The sequence below is a fragment of the Neopelma chrysocephalum genome, unplaced genomic scaffold (assembly GCF_003984885.1).
Source record: "Neopelma chrysocephalum unplaced genomic scaffold, ASM398488v2 Primary Assembly neopelma1_96431, whole genome shotgun sequence".
Taxonomy (NCBI): Eukaryota; Metazoa; Chordata; class Aves; order Passeriformes; family Pipridae; genus Neopelma; species Neopelma chrysocephalum.
The window spans coordinates 703170-729789 of NW_020925079.1; the positions used below are offsets into that span (position 1 = coordinate 703170).

Below are 26620 nucleotides of genomic sequence, written 5' to 3' on the forward strand. Positions count from 1 at the left end.
TGTTTTGCTCCAGAACATTGTTCCCAAAAAGTGACTGGTCAACACACACCATTAACTCCTCTCTAGTGTGTCAGTGCAGACCACTGCTTAGCAGGTTCTAAAGGCTCTAGGGTCTGCTGTCACAGGAAAAACCAGACAACTCACCTTCAGGATCAGCACCAGCAGTCCTGCACTCATCAGGAGAGGGACGAGGCTGCTAATGAACCAGCTTAACCAAAGGATGCCGTTGTCAAGTCCCATAATCCTCATTGTCTCTTTTAGCCGGGCTTCCTTCTCATACACAATGCCCTTAATTATCACAGCCACTGAATAGATCCAGGCTAGTGTCATGAAGAGGGGCATGGAGCGGCTCATGACACGCAGAAATCTAAGAAAGTAAAGGAAAAGGGCCAGGAGAGCACAGTGAGAAACATCACTGAAACTGCAGCATCACTCAAGGGCTACCAGAGCATGGTGATAGCCAGGGCTTCACTGCACACAGCAGCTGATGTGCAGAGCCTGACACAGGATCAGTGTGATCACCATGAGGTGAGGCTGATGGGTCTGGAGCACATCGCTAGTTAGGAGTGGGAGCTGGAGCTACAACTGTCACCCCGTGGAAGAGTGGGTGCAAAGATCTGCCTTGCCTGGGGTGGGGACTGCTCTCAAGTGTCCTCTTTCCACTCTCCTGTGCATATGTGTCTGCTTTTTCCCCAGTGCTATTTTTGTTTGCATCAGGTGTGGGGGGATATAGTCACACCTCAGGAACGTACTTTGTACGCCCTAATTCCGGGGATTAGGAACGCTATGGAGACTGCCTCCTCACCCATAATAGGGACATAAACCATGCCTGAGGAGTGACAAAAGCCCATGCCTCCCGAACTTCTCCCCCGCTGGAAGGTTTTGAAGCAGCCTGTATACATACATGTCATCCACGTAACACGGGTAGGGCATCTGCTGCACATAAACTCCTGTCTTCTTCTCCGTGCCTGTCTGCACCCTGATGATAGCCTGTTCCACCACATCCTGCAGATAGGCAAAGCCTCCCCAGACATAGCGCATGTCCTCAAAGGGGTCAGCACGGGGACCAGGATCCCAGTACCTGCACCAAGGGAACAAGACCTTTCCATGAGAAATCCTTATCACCACATCTGTCATAAGAAATCATTCACCGGGCAGGATGTCAGGGCTCACCCATCCTTGATCTTGTTGGTCCTTTCCACATTATCAATGTCCATGCGTATCTTGTATTTCACATGTTGAGGGAGGTCTGTGCTGTCAGGAGCTATTTCGTTGAAGACTATGCCAGCCCAGAACCTCCTTTGATCCAGAAGTTCCAAGGACTTGTTTATAAGCCGGACTTCTGTGGCCACAGGCTCCAGTTTGTCCAAGTTGACGCACTAGACAGGAGCAGATTGAAAGCATTTACCGGATACATTACTAAAAACCAGAATGTACTTTGTTTACATTTGGAATGGAGGAAAAAATGACAGCTCTGTAATGGTAATTCCATGCCCAAGAAAGAGACATCACTGGACTATTTTGCTATGGGTTATAGTATCCCAGGAAGTTGCAAGAAATGTCACTTCTGCCTGCTTGATGGTCACCTATTAGTGAGAGATACCCCAGCAAAGGTATTTTCTGTACAAGAGGTTAGGTAGCACTAGCAGCATTACCTACAGGACCTCATCCAAGTATCAGTTTCCATACACAGTCTTAGCTCCTCTTTTACCAATAAACCAGTCATTCAAAGCCTCTAAATATCATAGAGAGACCTGAAGGCTTTGGATCAGGTCCCTGACAGACCACAGCCTGTTTCTGTTTGCACTCATCTCCCAGGATGATCAGGCAACAAGCAGAACTAATTTTGCTACTCACTGTCTTTCCTCATTTAAAGCAGCTACTGGCTTCACTGTGGTCCCCAGACCAAAACAGGAGCTGTTACACTGCCAGAGACAGCAGCAACTCTCAGTCACCCAAAAATAGGAGGGCAGGAAACCACACACAGGAGCCAAAGCAAAAGCTTCAAGAACAAGGCCTACAGCTAGGTCCCTACATCTATATTAGGCACCTGAATAAATGATAATTTTCTCACACGCTGTGTACTGAGCCCTGCTAACACCTGGTAGCGCCCAGAAAATGGACTGAGGAACTTCCCTTTCCCGAACACCCCACTGCATGGGTGGAGATCAAGCTCCTGCCATCCCCCCAGCTTCTTTCTCCCAGTAGCAGGATCTCACCTCCATGAAGCGGGAGATGGTCTGGATAGCCCGGTCTGTCTCATTGAAGGCATCCACCCAGGTATACACAGAGCCATCTTCTGTCCCAAAGTCCTCCGGATGGTTTGACAGGAAACGGGCGATGTCCTCCACTGTCCAGTTGGACGCTGGCAAGTGCAGGTCCCAGAGGGCTTTGCCTTTCAGCAGCGTCTGCAGATATTTTGTTTTCAAAGGAGAAGCACTTATGAGAATTAATGTTAGATCTCCTCTCTCATAATGAAAACATGTGCTACCATGGAAAACACCTGTTAGAAAGGTGCAGGGAGAGGCCCTCTGTCATACTGAGAGGATCAGCAGAGTGGGGTCCTTCCTCTCACTCTCCCATTGTGAAGGACATTCCTCCCTAGGTATAGCTACACCATCGGGTGTGCTTTGCAGGCTGGTTGGCTGCCTCCATGTCCTGCCACCCCTCTCCCAAGGAGAGGGCAGCAGAGAGCCATGCACAGCTCTGCACCCTACAAATGCAAACCAGGGAAGAGGAAGATACGTGCTCAGCAGAAACCCACTCAGTTTATGCTGGTTGCCAAGCTTCTGCTCCTAGCTGGGATGGAGAGGGACTGTGGCATGGAAGAAGACTCAGCCGTCACAGTGCTGAGCAGAAATACCAGCACCAGGGGCCAGGTGATTTTCTTACATATTTTGCTATTGTGTCACCAGGGCTCCCTGAAGCAGTCCTGTACAGCCATGATGTACTGCCTTTGTTCTCCTGGCTGGGACAGTGCTTTTTTCACCTTGTTTAACTTTAGTTTTCTGAGGATAGGCTATTGTATGCTCAACACCTCACACAAGTGCAATTCCAGGTAGAAGCCCTGTCACTGAAGCAGACACCAGTCCACTGGGCAGACAGTATACTGCCAGGCAGGAAGGGAGCATTAATTGCAAAGGACATAGTTGAACTGAAGTCAGGGAGATAAGAAAAAAACAAAACCAAGCCTGCACAAGAGAAAAAACTGCAAAAATCCATATGAATGAAAACAACAAAAATGCCCCAACAAAAAATGAAGCAGGGAGAGCTTCCCCGTGCTCTGCTGTTACCTGCAAACCAGAAAGTAGTAGGTCATGCACTTATAAAAACAGCACTGCAAACTGGAGAAACAGAACAGACCAAGCTAGCAAAGGAAAAGATACAAAAGGGAAATCCAAGCAAACGGGGATTGGATATGCTCTCTCTCTTCTCACTTAGCCTCCCAAGGTTACCTTGTGCCACCATCCGCAGCAGGAAGGACACCATGCCTGCAGGGAAGTGGCTGAGCCTCATCTCGTTCAGTGCCCACATAAAAGCTCCTTAACTCTTGGGGCACATATTGTCCTTCCTCAAGTGAGCAGCCACATTAGCATCAAGCTAGAAGTGGCAGAGATGGGCAAGCAAAGCACATTCCTGTACTTCAGCAGGAAGAAATACGCCAAAGAGATTGTGAAAACCCAGAAAGTTGAAAGATGGTGACTGGTCAACCCAGCAGCATAGCAGCCTCAGTGGCTAACAACCAGCAAAGGACCTACCTCCCTCTTGAAAGCACCCACAAACAGGCAACTGTGTTTCAGTTTATTCACTTGTTAAATCTGGAAAACATCTCTATGATCACTGAGATCAAACGTTAACCCAGTGCTGCCAAGCCCACCACTAAGTGATGTCCTCAATTACCACAGCCAAGTGCCTTTTGAACACTTCCAGGGATGGTGATTGCACCACCTGGACAGCATGTTCTGGTACCTGACCACCCTTTCAAGTGAAGAAATTTTTCCTAATATTTAATCTAAACCTTTCATGGCACAACTTGAAGTCCTTTTCTCTCATTCTTACTACCTGGGAGAAGAGACCAACCTCCACCTGGCTCCAACTTTCTTTCAGGTAGTTGCAGAGAGCAATAAGGTCTCCCCCGAGCCTGTCTTTCTCCAGAATAAACAAACCCAGCTTGCACAGCTGGTCCTCACAAGACTTGTGCTCCAGTCCCTTCATCAGCTCTGTTGCCCTTCTTGGGACATGCTCCAGTACCTCCATGTCTTTCTTGCACTAAGGGGCCCAGAACTGGACACGGGATTCAAGGTGCAAGTGATCCATGCTGCACCTCTAAACTGAGTGGGATGCTGTCTGGGAGCTGCCTGGGCACTGACAGTGAAGTACTCTTGCTTGTGTGATCATCAGCAGGTGACAACAAAGGAACCCCTGTTGCTACACCAATACAGAAGAGAAATTGCTGGGAAGATCAAGAATTAACTACCAGCGACAGCAGGGTTAACAGGCAACACAAAACAGGAAACCAGAAAAGCACAGGGCCTATTAAAAAAACACCAAAACAAAAAAACCCCCAAACATTCATTTTTCAGAGGACATGACTGCAAATCAAAGTTTTGGACCTTGACTTTCCACCTGAACTCTGCAACAAACTGTTCAGCTCACAGTTAGTGGTCACAGTTCTCACCTCCGATGCTACCCATCTACAGCACTAACTTTCATAAAGCCAAGAGAGGTACAGGAGGCTGACACTCCAGTATGTCATGTTCATGGAAAAGTACAACAGGACAGGTCATAGATTATTCAGCACAGCAACACACTGGAGTAAAAAAGGAAAGAATTTCAAGGCTTTTAAGACCTGGGGAGCTCTCTGTACACAAACAGCTGCACTGTGATACCCAACCAGCTGCCTTGCAGAGACTGCTGGAAAAGCTCCTCTACAGTTGTCCCTCATTTGCTCAACCCCAGTTTTACACTGCTGAGCTTCCAAAGACATCAGCACAGGGTGCAAAGCTCCACCCCTCAGAGCTGCACATGAGGGACCACAGTGATGTATCCACAATTTGTTAGGGCAATACTGTGGATGAACAGTCCATTTCCCAACAGAGGCAGATTAGAAACAGGTGTTAAACGTGCACTACTCCCATTTGCAGGAGATTGTTACATGAAGGAAGGAATGTCAAGCATAATGCAGGATCAGTACAATCTGTTTCAAGAAGCGGTCCCATCCATACTATTTATCTGCCCAATCCAGCACTGAAGGACCATGAAGCACCATCTAAAATAAATATTTCATCACTTATTGCAAAAAACAACAGTAGTGGTTATGGCAAGGACAGCATACTGACCCGAATGAGATCCATTTCCTGACTACTTTCCATAAATGTCCAAATCTTTGGGCTTATCTCCTCCCACATTCCCCCGAGGTCACGAAACACACCCAGCTCCTGGAATGTCCTGTTCACCTGTCACAAAGAGGAGAGGAAGTTTATTTCCAAAATCTGGCAGAGACCCACTGTGGGCTGAGAGGGTGCATTGAGCTTTCAAGAGTAAGCACATGGAAGGTGAGAGACTAGGGAGGCTCTGCTTTTGCAGGCAATCCTTTCTAGGCTTGTGTTTGGGCCCAATATAACTAGACCAGATCAGCTGCACAGCCAGAGGACATAGTTCATGCTACACATCAGAGGACAGGGCTAGAGTTACCTCAGACATGACCTTCCTTACAGCTGGTGTGTCTGGAGTGTACAAGATCTTCCCAATCAGCAAGGGTTTCAAAGCCCTCCAGATAATCCTGGAAAGCGGGCTGGATTCCAGGTTCTTCATTAGCTCATTGCAGTAGGGTGCTGATTAAGAGAGCACAAGAGTGAGTGGCTGAAGAGCACAGTGACAACTGCAGAAGGCATAAACCCCACTTGCGTGGGCTTCAAGGACAGTCACAACTGAAAGCACAGAATTTTTCAGACACAAACCCCCTCCTCTACCACAAAGCTCGGCAAAAAGCCCCTTTCAGCCCAAGCCTGCCCAGTGAACATGGAGCAACCAGCTCGCCTCCATCATTAAGAGCCACAGTAGTAGTTCTGCAATGCTCCCAACAACCCCACTGCACTGCACAAGCAAAATCTGTCCAAAAAAGGACAGAGTTCCAAAGGCTGCACATGACTGTGCTCCCTCTCCCCATGAAGGAAGCCCACTGCACAGCTTTCTGTGGACTCTCCAGAACGGCCTTGGGAATCTCTGCGTGTTGGCACCTTCACTGAACTTAAGGGCACGTGCAGGATGACATGCACATGCCTTTCTGAAACAACAGAGTATACTGTCCCTCAGGACCACCTGCTTTCGCCTGTGGCAGTTTGGGAAACACCAGTGGTGACAACCATGAAGTAGACGGGACCGTGGGCCACGCCAGGGTTACACTTACTTGTGGAGTTATCATAGAAGTTAATCACATCATCTTCAGTGCTGTTGCCTCCAAACAGTGCTTTGTAATTGTTGTCCTCATACCAGTTAAGGGATTTAATTTTGAGCCCTCCACCTTCAGGGTGGCCGCACACGATGCGTGACACAGCCTGGTAGATCTGTGTAGAGGAGTCTGAGGCATTCACTTTGGTCAGGAACATCACCTCTTGCCTCATGTCGCTCCAGCTCCTCATAGTCAGCAACTGGAGGGGAAGATGGTAGAAAAGAATGGAAGCAAGTACAGAACAGGATTAATGAAAGGAAAAGATCTTGCCATGCTCCTCCAAATCACACATCTGGTTTCAAACAGATGAGAATGCCCTTGAACACATCAAGGGTAAGGACCAGGGATAACATTTCCCCCCCTTCTACAGCAGGAGAATACAGAAGGAAGTCTCTTCTGTGCAAGCACTTGGAATGCATCCTTGCCAAGTTCTTTACTCTTGAGTTTTCTCCTCCAGTGCTTTGGGTGGTTCCTGCCCTCCCTGTCCTCTCACATGGAAGCTGCTTCTCCTCCCAGTTGCACAATGGTTCACGTTCCAGTGGAGTCCCCTCACAAGGACTGGTGGGGTGGGGTGCATTGAGTCAGAAGAGGGATTAAAGGAACAACACACAGTGAGTGCAGCTCACGGGACACAGGCTGGGTGAGCTGCAGGCCACAGCAGTGTCACCTGGCACAATTCCACAGAGGTCAGCAAGCCTCCACTGAGTTACACCTGGCAGCCAGTTTGACCACTTAGATTGGTATCGCTTATCCCTGCCCCAGAAACTCCCTGTCCCATCGTCAACAGCATTCCCAGAAAACCCCTGAAACAAGCCCTACTGCAGCCTGAAGCCTGATTACAGTGCAAGCTGTGCACACAGCCAGCCACAGCAAGGAGTCTTCTGCCCAGCTGATCTGGCACCAGGCTTGGGGTGACAACACACAACCAGCCAGGAAAATTGGTACCTCCAGACTCATTTGTCTGGCATAAGCCAGACAATATGTCTGCAATGTGTCATGAATAAAAGCACCGGGCCCTCAGTCTGAGACACTCGTTGCATTAATGTGGCCATACTTGGGTATGGCTAAGCTCACCACAAGAGGAAAAGCAACCCACTTCCCTGAGTACTGGTTTCATGCTACACTGGAGCATTACTCTCAGACTCCCTGTCTCAAGATGTAAGAACATCACCTCTGTGATGGTGACAGTAAGTGGGTGTTATGAAAAAATAAGAAAAAGGCAAGAAAATGGAGGATACTTCCCCCAAGTAACCTTCCAGCTTCCATTTATTTTCAGCTCCAGGAACTTTTATTTCCTAACCCTCAATGAATTTCTTCCATGGTCAACTCCTAAAGTTTTGAACATCCACAAGTATTTAACATCCAACACATCACCGCATCACTCGAAAGAACCTTCTCTCCCCTTCCTTAATTTGACTATGGTCAGCTCCGTTTGGTGTCTTTTTTGTGTGTTTTTTGTTGTTGTTGTTGGGTTTTGTTTGTTTGTTTTACTGGAAGAGACAGTTAACATTCTATTCCTATCTCTTTCATGTGCCACACAACTTTATAGGCCTCTGTCATATCCCCAGTTCGTCTCTTTTCCAAGCTGTCCAGTCTCAGCCTGTTCCCTTGTTCTTTGTGTGAAAGTCATTCCACTTCTAAACATCCTAACTGCCCTTTTCTGAATGATTTTTTCCAATTCTGCTATCCTTTTTTGGAGATTAAAGGCCTACATCTGTGTTCCATATCAAGTGGTAAAAGGCTAGAGCTGGTTCTCTATCCCATTTTAAATGTTTTCTAGCATTTTAACTGATTTCTTGACTGCTATGAAATATCAGGTGACATTAACTTGCATGTTCTTACTGTGCTGCCTGAAACAGCCACATGCACTAATAAAGGCAAGGAGAGCTGCTGAGACACCTATTTGTAACTGCTCATCAGCTGCATTTTAGAAACAACTTTAGATGCTGTGGTCCAACAGTTACTGCCTCCGAAAACAGGACGGAGTCAATCAAAGACCATTTGCCAATTTTACTCCTTGTGTATTGGTTCTGTCACCTTTGTTTAAATAAAATGCAGGTAACCCAAGTCTAAGACAGCTGGTGAAGCCAGCCAGCAACAATGCTGAAAGCAGCAGTGTGCCAGAACAACTTGATCCAAGATCACCCAAGGAAAGTGCACTCAAGTGTCTCTGGCCTTACAGTGGGAAGCAAACCTGACCCTTTGTGTTCATCTGCAGTACTGCGCATCCTCTGGATGTGCCAACATCTGGACAAAAATTCTTTTATGCTAAACTACAGCTACTATGTGTCATCTACACAAGGAGTCTCTATTTTTAGCTGCCTAAAAACACATGACACACCGATCTGATGGAAGACAGCTGTGAGAACAGCTAAAGCCTGAGGATTCAGTACGTGTGTCCAGAGTGACTGGTTCAAGTGTGCTTTCATTTCCTCACTGCTGCCTTGGTCTGCACCCTGGTGCCACTCAACCTGACTCCACAGGTTCAGGGTGACTGACAGGACCCCAGCATCATGGGACATTGATGGAAAAAAAAGTGTCACATAACAGCCTTTGTTTGTTACACACGCTCATGTGGACTTTCGTATTTGATGATTCCCTACCCAAGAGGCCAAGGCTGCATTTCAGGCGTGTTACAGTTTCAGAGTGTAATTCTTGAGGAGTATTGATACCTTAGGTAAAACAGCTCATTTTAGATCAGCAAAAAGTCAACTGCTTTAGCTAAGTGCCATAAACTCCGAAATATGAGGAGCAAAGGTGCACAAATAGGAAGTGCAGTTAATTCCCATGAACATACGAAGTGTTAATTATCTTCTAGAGGGAGTGCATTGGCAAATACATTTTTACACATAGTTTTAAAACAGCCTGAGCGAGGAGCTTTATTTCATCTTTGGCACCAGCAACCTCACAATCTACACGCAGAGTTGCTCTTTTTATACCACTGGAGGCAAGTATCTCATGCATGAAGGGTTACTAAGCTATTTCTTTTCCCAGACATCAGACCTGGCTCCGTAAGTGTTTAATAGTTGCCCTTGCTCTTGGTGTTTAATCTGCCTTCCTGGACCTTGATTTGAAGAGTCCAAGGACACATATCCAATCAACCCCCACACTCCAAGACAAATATTTTGTTCAGACCATTTTCTAATTAAAATTCCCTGCTAGAAAGGCTCCTAGACATGGCACAAACAATAGTTCTCTCAACCCCCTCAAGCTGCTGCCCTTTGAAACAAGGGAGCAAGTCCCTCCTTTTCACACAGAAATCCGCCTGACAGACAATAAGAAGTAACTTTCGGTCAAGCCATCTGGAGCAGCTCGTGTTGTACACAGGGCAAAAAGCTGCCTTTGTTTGCAGAGCAGCAGGGCAAAATAAAAGGTAGTCCTACCCAAAGCAGCTGCCAAGCAAAAGGCACGTTACTCTGGGACGTTTTCGTCCACATCAGCAAACTGAGTATCACATGGTTTCAATTACTTCTATCCCAGACAAGAAAAAAACGCAAGCTGAAGTGACGTAACAGGAAACAGCTGTAATCAAACTCCCAAACTCCGAAGGGCAGCCTCGCTGGTGGCAGCAAAAGCTCTGCCATGGTCCTAGCTGAAGCTGATCCTGGACTAGTCTTTACTTCTATGCAAATGGGACTCAGCGGCAGGTTGGAGGACTCGGGGAAGGATGCGTGCCAGGAATTGTTGGCTGGCACGGCGCAGGCTCCCGGCAGCTGCCCCTCCGTGGGAGTGAGGCGCATGCTAACCTGAAGTGACCCGCTCTTGTGCTTGCTCTCAGAGGTTACTGCCGTTCACGGCCGCTGAGCTCTCCTGCTCTGATGCAGAAGACGGAAGACTAGCGAAGGGGAGGAGGAGGCGGCGGCATTGTTTAGCTTAGATGGAGGCGGCAGCATTGTTTAGCTTAGATGGTTGTGATTTCTGCTCCAGGGAGAGAATGTTTTTGACTAATAGCAGCACTTCAAAGTCAGAGCCAGCCGAAAAAACTAGGATAAGTTTCTGGCTCAACAAGCCCCCCCCTCAGATTTGGGCTTTTAACTCACACTAAGGTACACGGGGCTTTTTTTCTTGATCCATCGTTTTACCTGCAAAAACAAATACTTGCAGTCTCGAGAATGTCAGTTTGGCTCTGCAAATCTCTGTTAATGTTTAGTGTTGTGATGTCGTTGTGCCGAGTGCCCCTCAAGACTGGAAAACAATCTCTGCCCCAAAAAGCTAGTTAGACAAAGAGGCAACAGTAGCCTATAGCTACTATTTTAGATTAGAACAGCCACAACATCTTTTCCACATGCCATACCCTAACCGCACCCAAAAACCAGTAGATACAACCAAGTAATAACCCTGACATGGTTGGCAACTGAGTGAAAAAAAAAAAGCCAGAGTGAAAAGCCTCCACATACAGCTTGTAAGGCACTGCTAGGCAGCAGATGTACTGCAAGGGCAACAGTTGTGCCACTGCTGAGAAGGCAAAACACTACAGAAAACATCTGAACTCCTGCTATGGTGTTTGTAACTTGGGAGTGCCAAGGGGTTGCAAAGAGAGCGCTGCCTGTACTGACACAGCTGTAGGATGGCAAAACAGCTGTAGGATGGGCAAGTTTTCGAAACAAGCCAGGGATTTGACTGAAAGAGTTGCACCCGTGCCTCTGTGCTCCATGGCAGGCTAAGACAGCAACTTCATCACAATGGTAATGTGTTGTGACACAAAGGTGCTCCTTACCTCTTTAACAAGCTTCCCAATGCTCTCTCTCAAAGTTTCCACAGTTTCTGATAGATCCCACAAGGACGAATTGAAAGAAAGTTGTCTCTGCAGGAAGACAGAAAAGGAAACTAAAAGTTACTGCAAGGCACAAAGATTATTAAACTCTTGCAAACATTCTTGAATAGAGTAGTAAGGACTGCTTACACAGCAACTTTCTTGATGGGGAAGGCAGAGCTGGCTTTCTGTGTAACCTTGAACTTAAAATACCTTGGGCATCTGCACCCTGCACTGTGATAGGATCACTCCTTTCCCTCCTCACAGGTTTAGGTACAGATGCCATAACCAGAACCATACCAATAAAATGTTATATGCATACATTATACATACACTTAACAGTGCAAAGGATGACTTGCATTCCAGGTCACAAAGCAAGCACAGCATGTGGACTGTGGACAGACCTGAAATCCTGCAAGCCAGTACTAAGAAGGGGATGTAAAGTCAGTACAATGGAGGATATTGTCAAAATGATTTGGTAGGCACAAGTTTTCAGTGAGACTACACAGATATCAGCTCATATACAAAGAACTCCTTACTGCAGTGTATATCAGCACTATTCAAGTCCCCCATCGGGCCTTGATGTTTTTTATCTAAGCCAGTGGCCTATTTAAAAACAACCAGTTTCCAGGAAATAGCTGACATGCACCATCACCAAGAGCAAGACTGACAGGTTTCTGGAAGTGGAAGGCATAGCTTTCAGGAAATTATTTGCTCTAGCAGGGAGTTACACTGAAGACAACTCCTTGTTTCCAGTTGCTCTACATGTAACTAGTGGGCCTGGATTTCGGTTTGTGGGGTTCTTTTGCCCTTCTGTTCACATATCTGTATTATCATGAATGGAAACATTTGGACACAATCTTTGTTTCAAGGGAATGAAGATTAAAGTAATTTCCTAAGATTTCACATTAGTAGCTACATGTTGTAGCATCTGAAAGCATACTGAAGTTACAGCATTGTGACACATTGAACAGCCAAGGCCCTTGATTCTAGCACACAACTTTTGAGCTGAATCTTTTCCTTCTCACATCTTTCCTGGAGTAACTCCTGGAAACAAAGCCTGGAAGCTTTCACTTATTCTAGTTGATCTGCTGGAGGCTGGCAAGATCTGGTCAGCATCAGCTGGTGTAAATGGGCACTGCTCTGCTGATCTGCTGGACATTTAAGACTTAGATAATTTTTCTGAGTGCACAGTTAGTGTTCGCTCCAAAGCCAGTAGCAAAGTCAGGGAGGGTCTCTCTAACCTCTGTGGATTTCTAATAAACACAGTCCTTAAAGTTTGGATAAATAAAACCCACATCATTAGGAGTAGAAGAAAAGCAATTCAAAATCCTCACAGGCTTAGACCTCCAAGACACATTTAAAGAAATTTAGCTAGCAGATACCAAAGCTACATATCTGCTCTCTACCACTTTAGCAATGACATAGAAGGTCCTAGGTTCCTGCATAACAATAGATGTGTTTGTTCAGCTCCATATACCTCATCAACCTACACAGTTTTGTGTTGGTCACTGCATTCAGAGGTGATTCAGGAACAGTGTGGATGAGGAAGAGTTTTCTAATGACACTAACTGGTTCAGAGCAGTGAAAAGCCAAAATCCAATTGCAAAGGATTAGTGAACAACTTCATGCTGACACACTGTTACGAAGTGCCAAACAAATTTCGGTACTGCAAAGTAAAGTACATAGGGAGAAGACCTTAAGATACCCTTCTATGACTCTGACTGAGCTAGTGCCACTCAGAAAGGGAGATCTTAGAATTACAGTGATAAAACAGATCAACATCAATATAAATCCACACTGCAGTCCTGGTTCTCAAGAACTATGTGCAACTTTAGGTTCTCCATCTCTGAAGGAACAAAGGCCACAAGTATGATTCAAGGCAAGAATGGTTTTCGTTGGAAGAACAATAGACCACAATTCTCCCAATGGGATCTGTAAGGACAAACACAGGTTATGACAGAGGTCTGTAGAATTACAAGTGGGATGGAGAATGGAAACTGGGGATGATTGTTCACTGTGCCTGACATTACAGGACTGGAGGACTTCCAGTGAAATGACCAGTCTAAAACAAAACCAAAAGAAGCTGCTGCATATGCAACTTAGTCAAAACGGAAAAAAAAAAATCAGTAGCTATTATGCAATGCTGAGGGTATTGTACGTTTGAGAAAGGCTTAAAAAAACTCATTAAACATAAAAATCTTACCAAATGCTATTGAACACCAAGATCCCAGCAGTAGCTGACAAAGTCTGAGTTGCAAGCTACCGAAGAACAGGACTTTACACTGAGGAAATGTTATTACACATTTGCCCCATGGCTGCATTCTGTCACATGCCTCCATTAAGGGCTATCACTCGATGACACTGAGCTTAACAAGACTTTGTCCTGACTCAGTATGTGAGTCTTAGGAGATTTAAGGAGCTTGCAAACCTTACCCTGAAACATGAGGAGCAGTCACCTATCCTTTCATACCACAGTACCCTGACCTTTCTTCCCTAACAGATTCACATCACTTCCAAGTTCATTTCTCACCATAACTTGCAATGGTATCATTGACATGGAGGAAATTTTATTTTCTTTACCACCTCTTGCATGCTAAAGCCCACTCAGGAAGCCTCTCACAAGTCATCTCCAGAGACAATAACAAAAATCAGTCACAGGGGCCAGTCTTCTTTGAACAGATGACCACATCATTGATTTCCCTGCAATATAAAACTTTGTAGGGGCTCATTAAGTAGATCACTCCATAAATAAGAAACCTCTAGATGGTTCAGGGTAGCTTCAGTAAGATTGGTCCTACTGTGAGACTGGCTTTAGCAGGTGTCTGCACTAAATCCTGGGGCTGAGGGGTAATGACTCGTATTCTGGTGAAGCGCTGCAAAAACATCAACTGTCCATTCTAGACAAAGCTCTAGCAGGTTTTGAGCACAACTGCCCTGTATGATTACTGCATTAGTGGCTAGCAAGTCACTGGACTTGTCTTCTGGGGCAGCCAACATCATAATACTCTTGAGGCACAGAGTGCTCTGAGCGGACTTTGTGTGCTCGTATGTGCACGCTACAAGATTTAAAATAGTGAAAAATACTTGAGATGACTGGGGTTGACTGCACAATCAAGACAAGCCTTGAATAAATCCACCTGAGACTTACTGGGGATGGAAAAATCCAATTCTCTAACATACATGAGAGTGCATATGTTTAAAGTGTTGAAAAGTCATAACAAAATACAACCAAAATTCAGTCTGCATCATACAGCTAACTGTTTCTGCTTAATAAAGACCACTCTGCCATGTTTGCTTTGAAATAGTTATTGCAACTCCATACTGATCTCAGCAGAAACTTTTTACTGGTCTCTGCAGAAAAATCATGTGCTTTAAGCTTCTGCTTTTGTTTCCCAGAAGTCCCAAACTACTGCTGCTTAAAAGGATGATATCATTGTGCTTGACTGAAAACGCTCTCAAAAGAGCAAGGAAAGCCACAAGTTCAGTTGCAGCACATATTTACATTAAGAGACCTTTTCTAAAAGCCATTTATTATCTAACACTTAGTTCATGCTAACCTTTTGACAAAATACCACCCATATTACGAAGGGAGAAAAAACAACTGGATTTTCATGTGCTCACCCACACTCTTTCGAGGACCACTACAGTGCACAAGCCACAACATATTTATGGCTTATTACAGACCCATACCACTGGAAGTGAGTGTGGCAAAGCCCTTCTTAGGCAGTGCTGCAGAGATGAAATCCTACAGGATAAATTTGAATTGTCATTAAACCTTCCCCTTCCCCTCAAATCATATTCTAAACTGGGGAGAATTTGCAGAAGGAAATCTAAACAGGTATTTCTATGATATAAGACAGTCAGAGGTGTCCCACTGGACGGCGTTGGGATGGGTGGGGACTTAATGCCATTGCTCCTGCTAACCTTTCCCAGACTGTGTAGTTCTTCCACGGGACAACTGGTGGCCTACCACTGGGAGAAAGATGGAAAGGAAATTTGGAGGGCTTGCAACCTTACTGCTTCACTGTTGTTCTCAAACCTGCTTCTCCTACCTCAGTCCCACTCACTACACCCAACACACAAAGCAAACCTCAAAAAGAGAGAAGATGTGTCCACATCTTGTACAACACGTCCCGTGTCCCACAGTACTTATTGTTGGTCAAAAGGCTTCAGAGAATGAATGTAGATTAAGACGTGGGTCCTGGAAAAAGGAATTTGACTCTTTGAAACACCCAGAGTGAACACTCAGAGAAGAAGGAAAGGTGATCCTCTGCCTTGCTGCCTTGCAATCACTTCCAGATATTTTGCTGGGTTTTGATCTAAACAGCCTGCCTCCAATAGGTTCTTACATAAAAAAAAGAATAAGGAGACACCCTTTAACCCTCCTACTATGCCTCCATATGCTTGGCTCTGTTTTCTCATCCTGCAGAGAAGGCTAAATTGAAGTAATACAAGGGACGAGTGACAGAGCTAGAAATCCTAGCGGAAAATTTTAATTAGAAGTTCTTCTTTGTCTTAACTGTACCGCTGCACTTGGGGCAACACTCATGGTGTTCTGGATAGAACTGATGAGCAGGTATATAAAGTGCTTATTTTCTGCCTCTCTTTTTTAAAAAAGAACATCATTAACAGTGCTGTGACATTTACAGCTCAAGCATTTCACCAAGCGAGCACTCTTCTTTTTTAAAGCCATGATCAGTCCATAATTTGTTAATAATTACTGGGTTTTCAAGAGTTACCTAGAACACCTGTAGTTTCTCTGAGGCTTCAAATGCACACACACTTTGAGCCAGCAGGAGTCATCATCAGGGTCACAGGCCACGCACACACTCCCTTATCACTGCGCTCTCAATATTGCACCCTCCTCTTCATGTTTCAGCACAAATGTTTGTGTAAGCACCCAGTCAGGTGCCTCCTGGATCAGTTCCATGATGTAATTTACTGCCATCATCTTGTAGGCGGAATAACTAACAGGAATGCACAGGGACAGAAACAAGGAGGTGGATGCCAGTTGAAGTCCTCAGGATTAAGACAGTTCAAGAAACCACAGCCACTTTACTGCGCAGATATCTGAGGGGCTCAAACTCCTGGTTTACTATTCAAGCCCTTGGTGTTGAATTTACACAGTTCCTGCACACAGCTTCAAGTCCTTGTACTACCCTACTTGTACTAAGACGCTGCCACTCCATAAGTCACAAAATGGTGCAACCAGTGAAGCCCAGGTCCCATTACACAAGCTAAAAACCTGCCTCCAAATTGCTGTTGTACCTGCACTTGACTTGGCTCTTACTCTACTTACTGAAATGACTGGCTGTGAAGTACATCAAAGAGATTAAGGAAAAAAAAAAATTAATCTCTGGGCAAATTGTTGTCATTGGTTTACAGACTCTGCAGTAGATATGGTACAAGCTATCTTCAGTGTGCATGTCCAAGATTTGACACACAGTGCTTTCAATAAGCTGTGTCAAAAGCCTCCTTTGTTCATGAACAGAAAGTTCTCTCTTTGTTCAAAGATGTTACTGCAGGTCAGCGCACATTTTAGTCTTTAAAGACACAAGTTTCAAACGTGTTGGTCGTGATCCTAGAGTTAATTTATTCGCTTTGCCTGGCCACATTGAAGCCAATTAGTTTTTATTTCACTCACTGATGCATTACAGCAGTTTAACTGTGACATTTTTCTAAGGAAAACTGTGGGCCTTTACCAGACAGTAATAAACAGCAGGTTTAGAATTGCTGGCCTCTGTACTCCAGCTTTTTTTCTCCTCTGTAGACAAGATAATGAGCCAGCTTCTCAGAAGTCCCCCACAATTGCACATAACGTCTTAAATCTATATTGCTGTTGCCAAGTGGCACAGAGGGGTTTATGACTGCTTTATCTCACCAACAACCAACACAGACCTAATGGCATAGACACACTCAGTACCCACTTCTGTCAGCAAACCTGCAGGAACTTCCATAAATGAGAAAAGCAAGACTGAGTCTCCACAGGGCTCAGAAAGCCAATACTGAGTGGTACAACAGCTGGCTGTTTTCATCCTCTTCAGACCCCAAAATTTTAGCATCATTGAATGGTTTAAAGCAACATATGTATAGATGTGCACACATACATATAACTGAAGACAAGAAACTGCTTATAGCCATTCCTCTCCAAACAGCCCATCTTTGTTATGGGGACAATTTCAGTGCTGTTACCTCATCTTTTCATGCTTATGATTATCTTATTCTTCCAGAAGGAAAGAAAAAAAATGCAGATGGAGGACACACGGAAAACAGAAGATGAGCTGTGGAGAGAAGTCACTGACCACTACATACTGCACAGAAGACTCACATGATTCCAGTACTCAATAATGACCCTCTTTGACTGGGGACAAAGCCAAGCAAGGGGTACATGACTTTCAGTCCTGAAAGGCTCATCAAATCTGAAAACTCACACAGTCAAAGTGTTTATTTCTTCCACAGCAGACAACAGAATGTTTGTTTTAGTGGGTAACAGAGTGGGTTCTGTGGTCCCTTCTTCACTCTACTGTTGTTTCCAGCACTGAATTCCTCAAACTTCTGTATTTTCACAGATATTGTGGATCTGTAGCAAAACATCACTAGATTTTCCTAGTCTGCTCCAGCCTCCAATTACCCTGTAAATAATATATTTTCCTTGAAGTTTGACGAATTCTTGATCCAAAACCCCTACAGTTGGTCAATTTTTGAAACAGGACTTTAAAACTTGACTCTAGTTTCTACAAATTAAACCTATTTAAAGGTTGTGGCTTATCAGTGGCTGGAAACTTCTGCTCTCAGTGGCCTCATGCTAAGGGCAGAGAGCGATGGTTTTAGCACTCAGCACAAGGTGGTCTAATATCCGGGCTCATTCCAGTCAAGACAACATCTGTCTAAAACACAGGGACAATCAAGAGCCTGTTTGTTACTATGCAGCATAAACACTTTCCTCTTGACAAACTGAACTGCAGACCACACACATTTATGCTCCACAAGTAGCAGACTGCAACAGGAAGGGTAAGAAAGACAGGAAGAAGCAATGCTCTTCACACTCCAGTAATAAAGACAATCTTTCTTCTTTCTTACTGCCAATGAACAGTTCACTCTGGAAACATACGAATGAGTTCCTAGACTGAAAGCCCTGGAAAATGCCACTGTGTCGATGACAGACTCTCATGGGTAGGACCAGTGAACTCACCTGAAGGGGCTTCAAAGGATTCAGGTTAGCACGGAAGGCTTGCTCAGCTGCATGGAGTTTTTCCTTTGACAAGGCGCAAATTAAGGCTTCAGAGTCCATGGCCACCGTCTGATTTTGGATTTTAAGATATTCAGATGATGTTGAGTTGTTGCAGAGATCTCGCAATCGCATTCGATAACCAGATACAATGACCTGGAAAAGTGGGGAGGGCATGTCAGTCTCCCTTCATCTAAGACTCCAAGCGAAAAACTGGTTATTACCTAGACAAAAGAAACCACTCATAACATTTCCAGATAGAGGTAAGAGGGCATTCTTCTCTACAGGTTGAGCAGCGCTGACTCATACACAACTCAGTTCCAAGAAAAACATTTCCCCACTGAAGAACATGGGAGAGAAGTCCTGGGGGAGGAAGGTCTCTCTTCACTTCTCCACAAACGTGCACAGAGCAGCAGTGATCCTGTCCTCCACAGGAGCCATTTCCTCCAGCCAAGGGTACATGCATTGCCTAACCTTCAGTCTTCTGGGAACTGAGCCACAGAGACAAAAACAAGGGTTGTGACTAGACACAAGTCTGGCAAATGTATGCGAAGGGCAAAAGACCCATGTCCCAAACTCCTCAGACATATCTGCCAGCCACATTTGCTGTCTAGTTCTGGATCAGAACCATCTTCTCCCTTAGCTCTGAAATATCTCTTCACTAACTGCTGAGACAAACCTTTTGCAGTGTTTTTGAGCAGATAACATATCAATGAAAAAAGTTATCTTACTGGCTGCAACAGACAAGATAAGATTCTAGAGTCTTCCCTCACAGGCAAATTCTACTTAAGGTAATGGTTTGCTTATCAATAATGTTTCTTAACCCACAAGTAACCACCTTATTAACAAAAGAAATTGATAAAATCCCTCTGTGTTACCATCAGACCCTTTCAGACCTGGTAGCCTAGCTTCTTTTAATCAGGTTAGTTACAGAATTTAGGCTTGCTGAAAAACAAACAGGTCTATGTCAAAAAAGCTGCACACTTCATAAAGGTGATAAACAAGGAAAATGCAGAATCTACCGCTGGCAAGAATTTTTTGTTTGCCACAGGGCTAGACAGAAGGAACAATTTTATTGTAAATGCACAGGTAACAATAGCTTTAGACTTCATTTCTTCTTTCTATTCTTTAATAATACCTGGCATGCATTGCCCAGTTTCCAGTAACAACTCAGGAGGATTGATCTACATCCCAGAAGAGTTACCAGCTCCTGAACAGTGCTGGTAAGTCTGAAAACTTTCTCATCTTTCAAAACCAAAGGGGCATCAACCATCTAGGGGTAAAAGCACATTACGTTCAGAAAACAAGCAAATGGAACTGACAGGAGAGGCAAAAGATTTTTAATGCAACACTTGTGCAAACATTTAACTCTGGTCTGTGTCCATATGCCAAAAATAGGATATTTCAGCGCTGCACACTCAGCTGAATAAATCAGCGCTCTCTCATCAAAAAGGCTGGGTTTTTGAAAAATTCTGGAGGTTTGGGGGGGGAATTTTTTTCTTTTTTTTTGTGGGGTTTTTTTTTTTTTTTTGTTATTTTTTTTTTGCCAGCAGAGATACTTCCAGTGTTATAGCCATGCTGAAAAGGAGATATTTATGGGGTATGGAAATAACACTCCAGAGACCTGGAATTAGTCTAAACCAGCTTCCCTGCATGGACATATAGAAAACCAGTGTCTCCTAGTGTCTCAGCGTTCACCCACAAAAACTGAAGGTGACCAACCCTTCCACCATCCTGAGTATGCCCAACTTTTTCACTCAGATTTTAAACTCTTTTGGAGAGAAGCTGCCCCTTCCAAATGCTGAGGTCCACAGCACAAGACCTTAAACTAAGGCTCTGCCTATCCACCCCAAACTAAAACACCCAGTCACACTAAGCCAGCCGGTTCTCTAACCATCTGCTGTCACCTGAACTCATGGCATCTTCAACAGGCAAAAAAATACATCCTATGAGACAGACTAAGTCCCCCAACGACTCTCAAAATGCCAGGGTCATGTCTGAAAGTAGTCACAGGTCATTGTTTTATGTTCACAGGTCACATCATTCTCTCCTGGGAGCGTGCCTGCTTCATGAAACAGGGAGATTTGCTCCAAGCAGAATATGCACTGGCCATTGTTATTTACTCCTCATTGCTATTCAATACATCATGCTGCAGTCCTGGCCCAGGACCTCACTGTGCCTCCAACTTTTGGGAGGGACAGGACCTACTCCCGCCTCCAAGCCACATAAGAGCTGTCTGGCCACACCTGGACAACAGCAGCATATTAGACTTGGTTAGACAGCTGCCTGCCCACTGCTGATCCAGGAGCCTTCCAAATCCCACAGCTGCCACTACTGGAGAAGCACAGTTTTGAGCCACTGGAAGCAACATGCCCATCAAGACAAAGTTTTGGTGGCTTTTATCTATTTGCACTTATTTCAGCATGCTGGACACACAGCCCAGCTTGGCATGTTGGAGCACTGTCATTACAGTAACACCAGTGAACAGTCCCATCTCCTTGGTGACTTCAGTTCCTTACTTGCTAGCATATCATAACTTCCTGCCTTGTTGAACAACCCCAGGACACAAACAGACCACAGAAGGCAGCTATATTTCCTGTGAGAGGTTTGCATACTCTGCCTAGGCCCTACTATATGACCCACCCATACAGAGACCTAATAACTACTGCCTATTAATACTGAAGTCAGCTCAGCAGTGAGGTCAGATCTCCAACCCACATCTCCCACAAAATCAAAGGGGTCCATTTCGTGACTCAGATAAAGTCATTCTGCAGGAGGAGAGAGCTCTACATCTCTAGTTATTATCTGTGTTAGAAAAGTGCTCAAAGAGAATCTGGTGGGCCACTGCTCTGCAGCTTACTGCCCTCTTGCCCTGTTAGCTCTCCCTGCCATCCCTCAGCACGAAACACTGTTAAGACTTAACAGCCTCACTCCCAGTGCCCTAGCAGAATGAGCTCAAGAATTACATAAACAAGAACACAGCTTAAATCATTCAAGGAAGAACTAGCTGACCAATCACCCCTTCACTGCCCTTCAGACATGTTATATAGATGAGAGCTAAGCCTTTTTCGTCTTCCACTGGCTTGGCCAGTGGAAGTCACACAACATAAGTGTGAGAGCTGGATTTTTGCATGCTTTAAAAGCCTCTCCACCAGCTTAGGAAGAATGACTATGTTGCTGTTGCTGAAGTCTTCCGGCTATCCTTCCAGAACTATCCTGCCTTAATCTAGCTTGAATTTCAGGCAAATTGGTTTCAAATAAAACAAAACTTGCACCCTAAAATGGGTAAGAAATTTTTTCCACTTTATTTTAGTGGAACATATCCTTAACTTACAGGATTAACTATCAAACTGCACTAAAACAGATGGCTTGGTAGAATTTACTGAAGAACAACACAACCTCTGCAAAGCAGGACAGCATCTGTAACTACATGAAAACAAAGACTAAAAGGACTATTAATCCGCCCCACTTCAGTGAAAAGATCTGACATGGAGCTGGGAAGCAGAATGGATTTCCTTCTCCTTTTGCATACCATCTTTTGCACTGCCTCAAGAGAACCATGGGTCTTCCTTTGAAGTCTCTTCTGACTTCTGCATTGGAAAGGATGCTGGTGGACTAATGCATCAAGCCTAGCAAAAACCATGTTATAAACCTGACAATGGCAGACAGCCATCATAAGACAGGGGCTCTAGCCCACTGTCACCACTAGCTGTATTTATGGCTCCATGGGAGCACTCAGGAGTTTCATTTGATATCAGGACTCCTGTAGTACATAATATAGAATGTGCCTGTCTTGAAGAGTTGGTCACAAACCTAAAAGCATGCCTCCTTCTGCTGCACAGGACTATAAGGCAGAGCAGCACATAGAAACCCTGCTCCAGTCCAAGCCGAGTGACTGAACAGTTAGAACAGCACAAGCAACCTAATTAATGTTTTACTTACATTAAAAAAAAAAAAAAAGGAAAGAAGAAATTCAGTTTAGCCTGAGATCTCCGGCAGCCTAAACATTTGCCCATGAGTTCCCAGTGTCCTTTTACAGCTTACAATCAAATAAGACAGTAAATTGAGAGGGCAGGATGGAAGAGAAAGCAGGGAATACATTTTCCTCTGTGTTTGTACAACATCTAGCTCAGAGGGGTTCTGCACTGTGGATCTTGGCACTATGGCTAAACAAACAACAGACAAGCATTATGTTAGTGGTTGAAAGTGCTCTTTACCTGCTGGAGGTTGACCCCTGCATTCAGTAACTCCTCTACTGCAGATGATGGCATGGACACATTATGGTGGAGGAAGTCTGAGAACGTCTCATTGTCAACCAGGAAATCCCGAAGTTTCAAGTCTGGAAAGTGACAAAACAAGCAGCGTTCTGGTCATGGCAAAGCCAAAAGGAAACTCATGTGAGAGCTCCGAACAGGAAAAGCAAAGCTGACAAATGGAGGATGGGGAATTACACAAACCATGGCACAAAGGGAAAAGAGGAGTTGCTGGCAAAGTGTTGTGAAGCTTTGCAGACTTCAGAAATGTCAATCCACGATGTCTTGATCTCAACCCCCTCGCCCCACCCCCCAATAAAAAAAAAAATAAAACAAGAAACCCCCAAAAATCAAAACTCCAACAAAAAACCCCAACAACTCACCTTTAAAAACAGCTCCCTTTAACACCATTAGTTCAGCTCAATTTGAACATATGTACACAGAAGTAAGATACACCAAGCTTCTCCCCTGATCTGGGCTGAAACCCAGCATTAGCACTTAATCCCTGTGTTGTTACAGAACATGAGACTGAGCTGGTGCATGGACAACCAAGGGATTTACCATCCCTGCAGTCAATTACGTTAATAGTAAATGTACTCTACCACAAATTTCTAAGTCTGACATATGCAGACACACAGGTATGATACAGAATTGCACAAAGATATAGCAAACAATCTTAACCACTTGGAATTAAAAAACATTTGCAGGATTTTTTCCATTTTCTCTCACAAAAGCTTCACCTTCTCAAGCCATTGGTGTTTCACCTCCCAGCTTTAAAACAAATTCGTATCTTCATCACAGAAGAGGGGAACCATAGGGAAATTATAATCCAAGCACACTACTGAAGTCACAAACCTGGATCTTAAGAAACTGACCCTCAAACACTGTTTTGGGTTTTCTTCTTGTGGTTTGGGTTTGGTTATTTTTTTCACTTGGGGGAAGGGGGGTAGTCTTGGTTTTTTGTTTGTTTTGGGGGGGGTTGTTTCTTTGTTTCTGCTGGGTTTTGGTGGGTTTTTTTTGTTTGGGGGGGTTGTGGTTTTTTGTTTGGTTGGTTTTTTTGTGTTTTGGTTTTGTTATTTTCTTTAAGAGAAAGAGGACACTATTACCTTCATGATGGTGCTAATAAAAGCAAGATAGTAGGCTTGACCCCCCCCATGGGCCTCACTTAAGAGCTGGACACGACGATCCCCGTGGGTCCCAAAATTTCAACTCGGAATATTTTGTGATTCTGCAAACAAGCAGTGATGAGCGAAGCAGCTATGCCAGGAGGAGGCAGAGAGAACAAGCGCCACAGGATTTACCAGGGTGAAGATTTCCAGGCTGAGCTAAGACAAAACCATCAAGGTTTTTTGTTTGGTTTTTTTTTTTACCACTCTAGGAAGGGAGGACGCGCACACAGCCCAGAGCAAACAGTGGGAAACAATGAGCCCTAAAGAGAAACTAATGACATGGGAGAACTAAGAGTTTGCACTTCCCCCCTCGTCCTATGGAGAACAGCTGTACCAGGGGGACCGATGGTTCGGGTGCCATTTCTGCTTCCCGGTCGGAGCAGCCGTCGGGGGGAGGAAGCCACGCACTCCGCTCCTGCGGCACGAAGCGCACGGGGTTACTGACGGTCATTGCTCCTTCATCCACATATCCAGTTACAAATTCCCCGCTGCCTTTTTTTGTTCCACAGCGAAAAAGTAAATTGCCCGCCTCTGCGCTGAGGCGGCGGCGCAGAGGTTACTCCGGGGCGAAAAAAAGTTCCTCCCTTGCCCTCTCCTCTCTCTCTCTCTCTCTCTCCCCCACCACGCAGCAGGACCCACTCGTGAACATGCCGTGCAAACATCCCACTGAGCCCCATAAAAAAATCAACCATCACCCCCCACTCCCAGCCCGGGGAAAGGCTGGGAAAAGAGCCGGCTCCCGCAATAACAAAAACGTCCTTTTCTTTCCAGCTGAAGCACCCTGCTTTGCTGTAGCTGGAGGAAAAATTTCCCCCACCCCAATTCCTTGGTTAATTCCCAAATGCGCCAAACTCCCTAAGCACTTCTGCAGCTTGTTTGTTTTTTGGTGAGATCATCTACTGTTCAGAAACTCAGATGGACAAAGGGGTGGCTGGCTGAAGGCACACTGGCATGCAGAGATCAGATGTTTGCAAGCTTTTTCATTTAATCTGTCCCCATTTAAGATATTTTTCAAGTTTCTCTTAAAGGGCCACACCTTTCTTTTTTTTTTTTTTTAAAAAGCAATAATTTCCCCACTTTTCTGTTTCCACAGTGTTTTGCTGCTTTGGGGGTTGCCGAGGCTATTTTGTTTGTGGGTTTGGTTTGGAGGTTTTTTGCCATACAGAAGCAGGATTTTCTTGGTCGGGGACATATTCTATGGGCAATTGCAGGAGAGCAACCTGAACTACACTGAGATTCCTGCTGGCCGGTCTGTAATCATGACAGGGAGTAACAAAGAGCCTGCCATCTTCCACAGCTATAATTAACCAGCCCAGAATTAACACAGCACTTATCCCCTGCCTTTTTTGTCATGCCTAGCATTTTCAGACTTGCTCAACATTAGAATTTGCTGAAAATCAAAGCTGCCTTCCAAGGAACGCCTACAAACATCTGAAGGAGTTTTCATCATCATTTGGAGGAAAACACGAAGGAAACAGAACATGAAGTTACCAAAACTGCCGGACAATGCTTGGCTTCCAGCCAGCTGATCACGAACCTGTGCTCACTAACCCAAGGCCACACTTGAAAGCTCTGCGAGACCAAGGAGCTAAATCCCAACACCACGGTCCCAGCTGCAGTGCCCTAAGCAAAATGCCTTTTCCTACCATGCATTTTCCTCCCCCACCCCATGTGGTCCTACTTCCATGACTTGTGGGTCAGTGTCTTATGCAATCCGTCTCAATCACGGAGGCACGCAAAACAACTTGCACATGAAACCACAGAAGAGTACCGAACGCTGGAATATCTAAATTCCTTCCCAGGATAACTCAAAAAGTCAAGAGTTAATAAAGGCTTCCTCTTGAAGAGAGCCATTCCCCTCCGACGTGACCGCCTGCCCACTAGGACTTGAGGAAATACAAGAGCGCTATTTAAAAGAACTCCTCAAAAATTAGAAACAAAAGAAAGAGGCAAGTTTTTTGAAGGCTAATACCAAGCTTACCTAATAATGCAAACACCTCCAGTGGAAGAACTCATTTTACCACCACGAGCCTACTACGGCAGTATTTTCCTGCCAAAAAAGTTCAGACACCCTATCAAGTTACTCAAACGTGAGGCAAAATATCTCAGCTCAAACACATTTTAACTCACATGTCTGCCCAAGAGCATCCTTACGGACGGTCCTTGCAAGGTGGTGGGCACAGAAAAATGCAGCTGCAGCATCCAGGCAGCACATCAGAGAGCAGTCTCTCCATGGACTTCCTGACAAAGACATGCAGCCTTTCCTTCCCTCTTGCCTTCATCTTCAAGGGGAAACCAAAGGAGCTGCAGTCCTGCAGGCTCCCCTCACCACCACCACCACAGGGTATGGCCTGTGGCTGTAACCACGGGTCCCAGCAAGCAAGCCAAGCCCCAGGCATAAGCGTGGAGATGAACCTCAGGTCAGACTGAAGAAACACACTCCAGGACTGTCAGATCTGATGTGAACCATCATGCTTATTCAGTGGTGGATAAAAGTCTGCAGAAGTAATACTGAGACAGCTTTTCCCCATGGCAGATTACTTTCACAGTTTCAGTCCCAACACCAAGGGAGCAACAGCAGAACAAAGAACGTAAAGCAGAGACTTTGCTTATAAATCATGCAAATAACCCCCAGTGCCAGCAGGTCTGGCAGGGATGAAGTGCTTTTGTTCTAACTAGTTTGGGCACAGTATGGCAACACAACAGTAGACTGTCCCCATTCACATGAAACAAGCAGAAGGAAGTCCAATTCCCATGCAGGGC

The 26620-nt window shown here is 45.0% G+C and overlaps 1 protein-coding gene across 3 annotated transcripts in view; it reads right to left on the minus strand.

Annotated features, from left to right (window-relative positions):
- ABCA1 (ATP binding cassette subfamily A member 1) overlaps positions 1 to 26620 on the minus strand; it is a 90384-nt gene that overhangs the window by 23597 nt on the left and 40167 nt on the right. For all 3 annotated transcript variants that reach the window (XM_027708621.1, XM_027708619.1, XM_027708620.1), the window contains exons 6-15: positions 22653 to 22774; positions 18400 to 18591; positions 11169 to 11255; positions 6410 to 6650; positions 5695 to 5834; positions 5340 to 5456; positions 2220 to 2408; positions 1174 to 1379; positions 905 to 1081; positions 145 to 367 (exon numbers count right to left, since the gene is read on the minus strand). In XM_027708621.1, the coding sequence (XP_027564422.1) occupies positions 145 to 367; positions 905 to 1081; positions 1174 to 1379; positions 2220 to 2408; positions 5340 to 5456; positions 5695 to 5834; positions 6410 to 6650; positions 11169 to 11255; positions 18400 to 18591; positions 22653 to 22774 (1694 nt within the window). The remainder of the gene's footprint in view (positions 1 to 144; positions 368 to 904; positions 1082 to 1173; positions 1380 to 2219; positions 2409 to 5339; positions 5457 to 5694; positions 5835 to 6409; positions 6651 to 11168; positions 11256 to 18399; positions 18592 to 22652; positions 22775 to 26620) is intronic.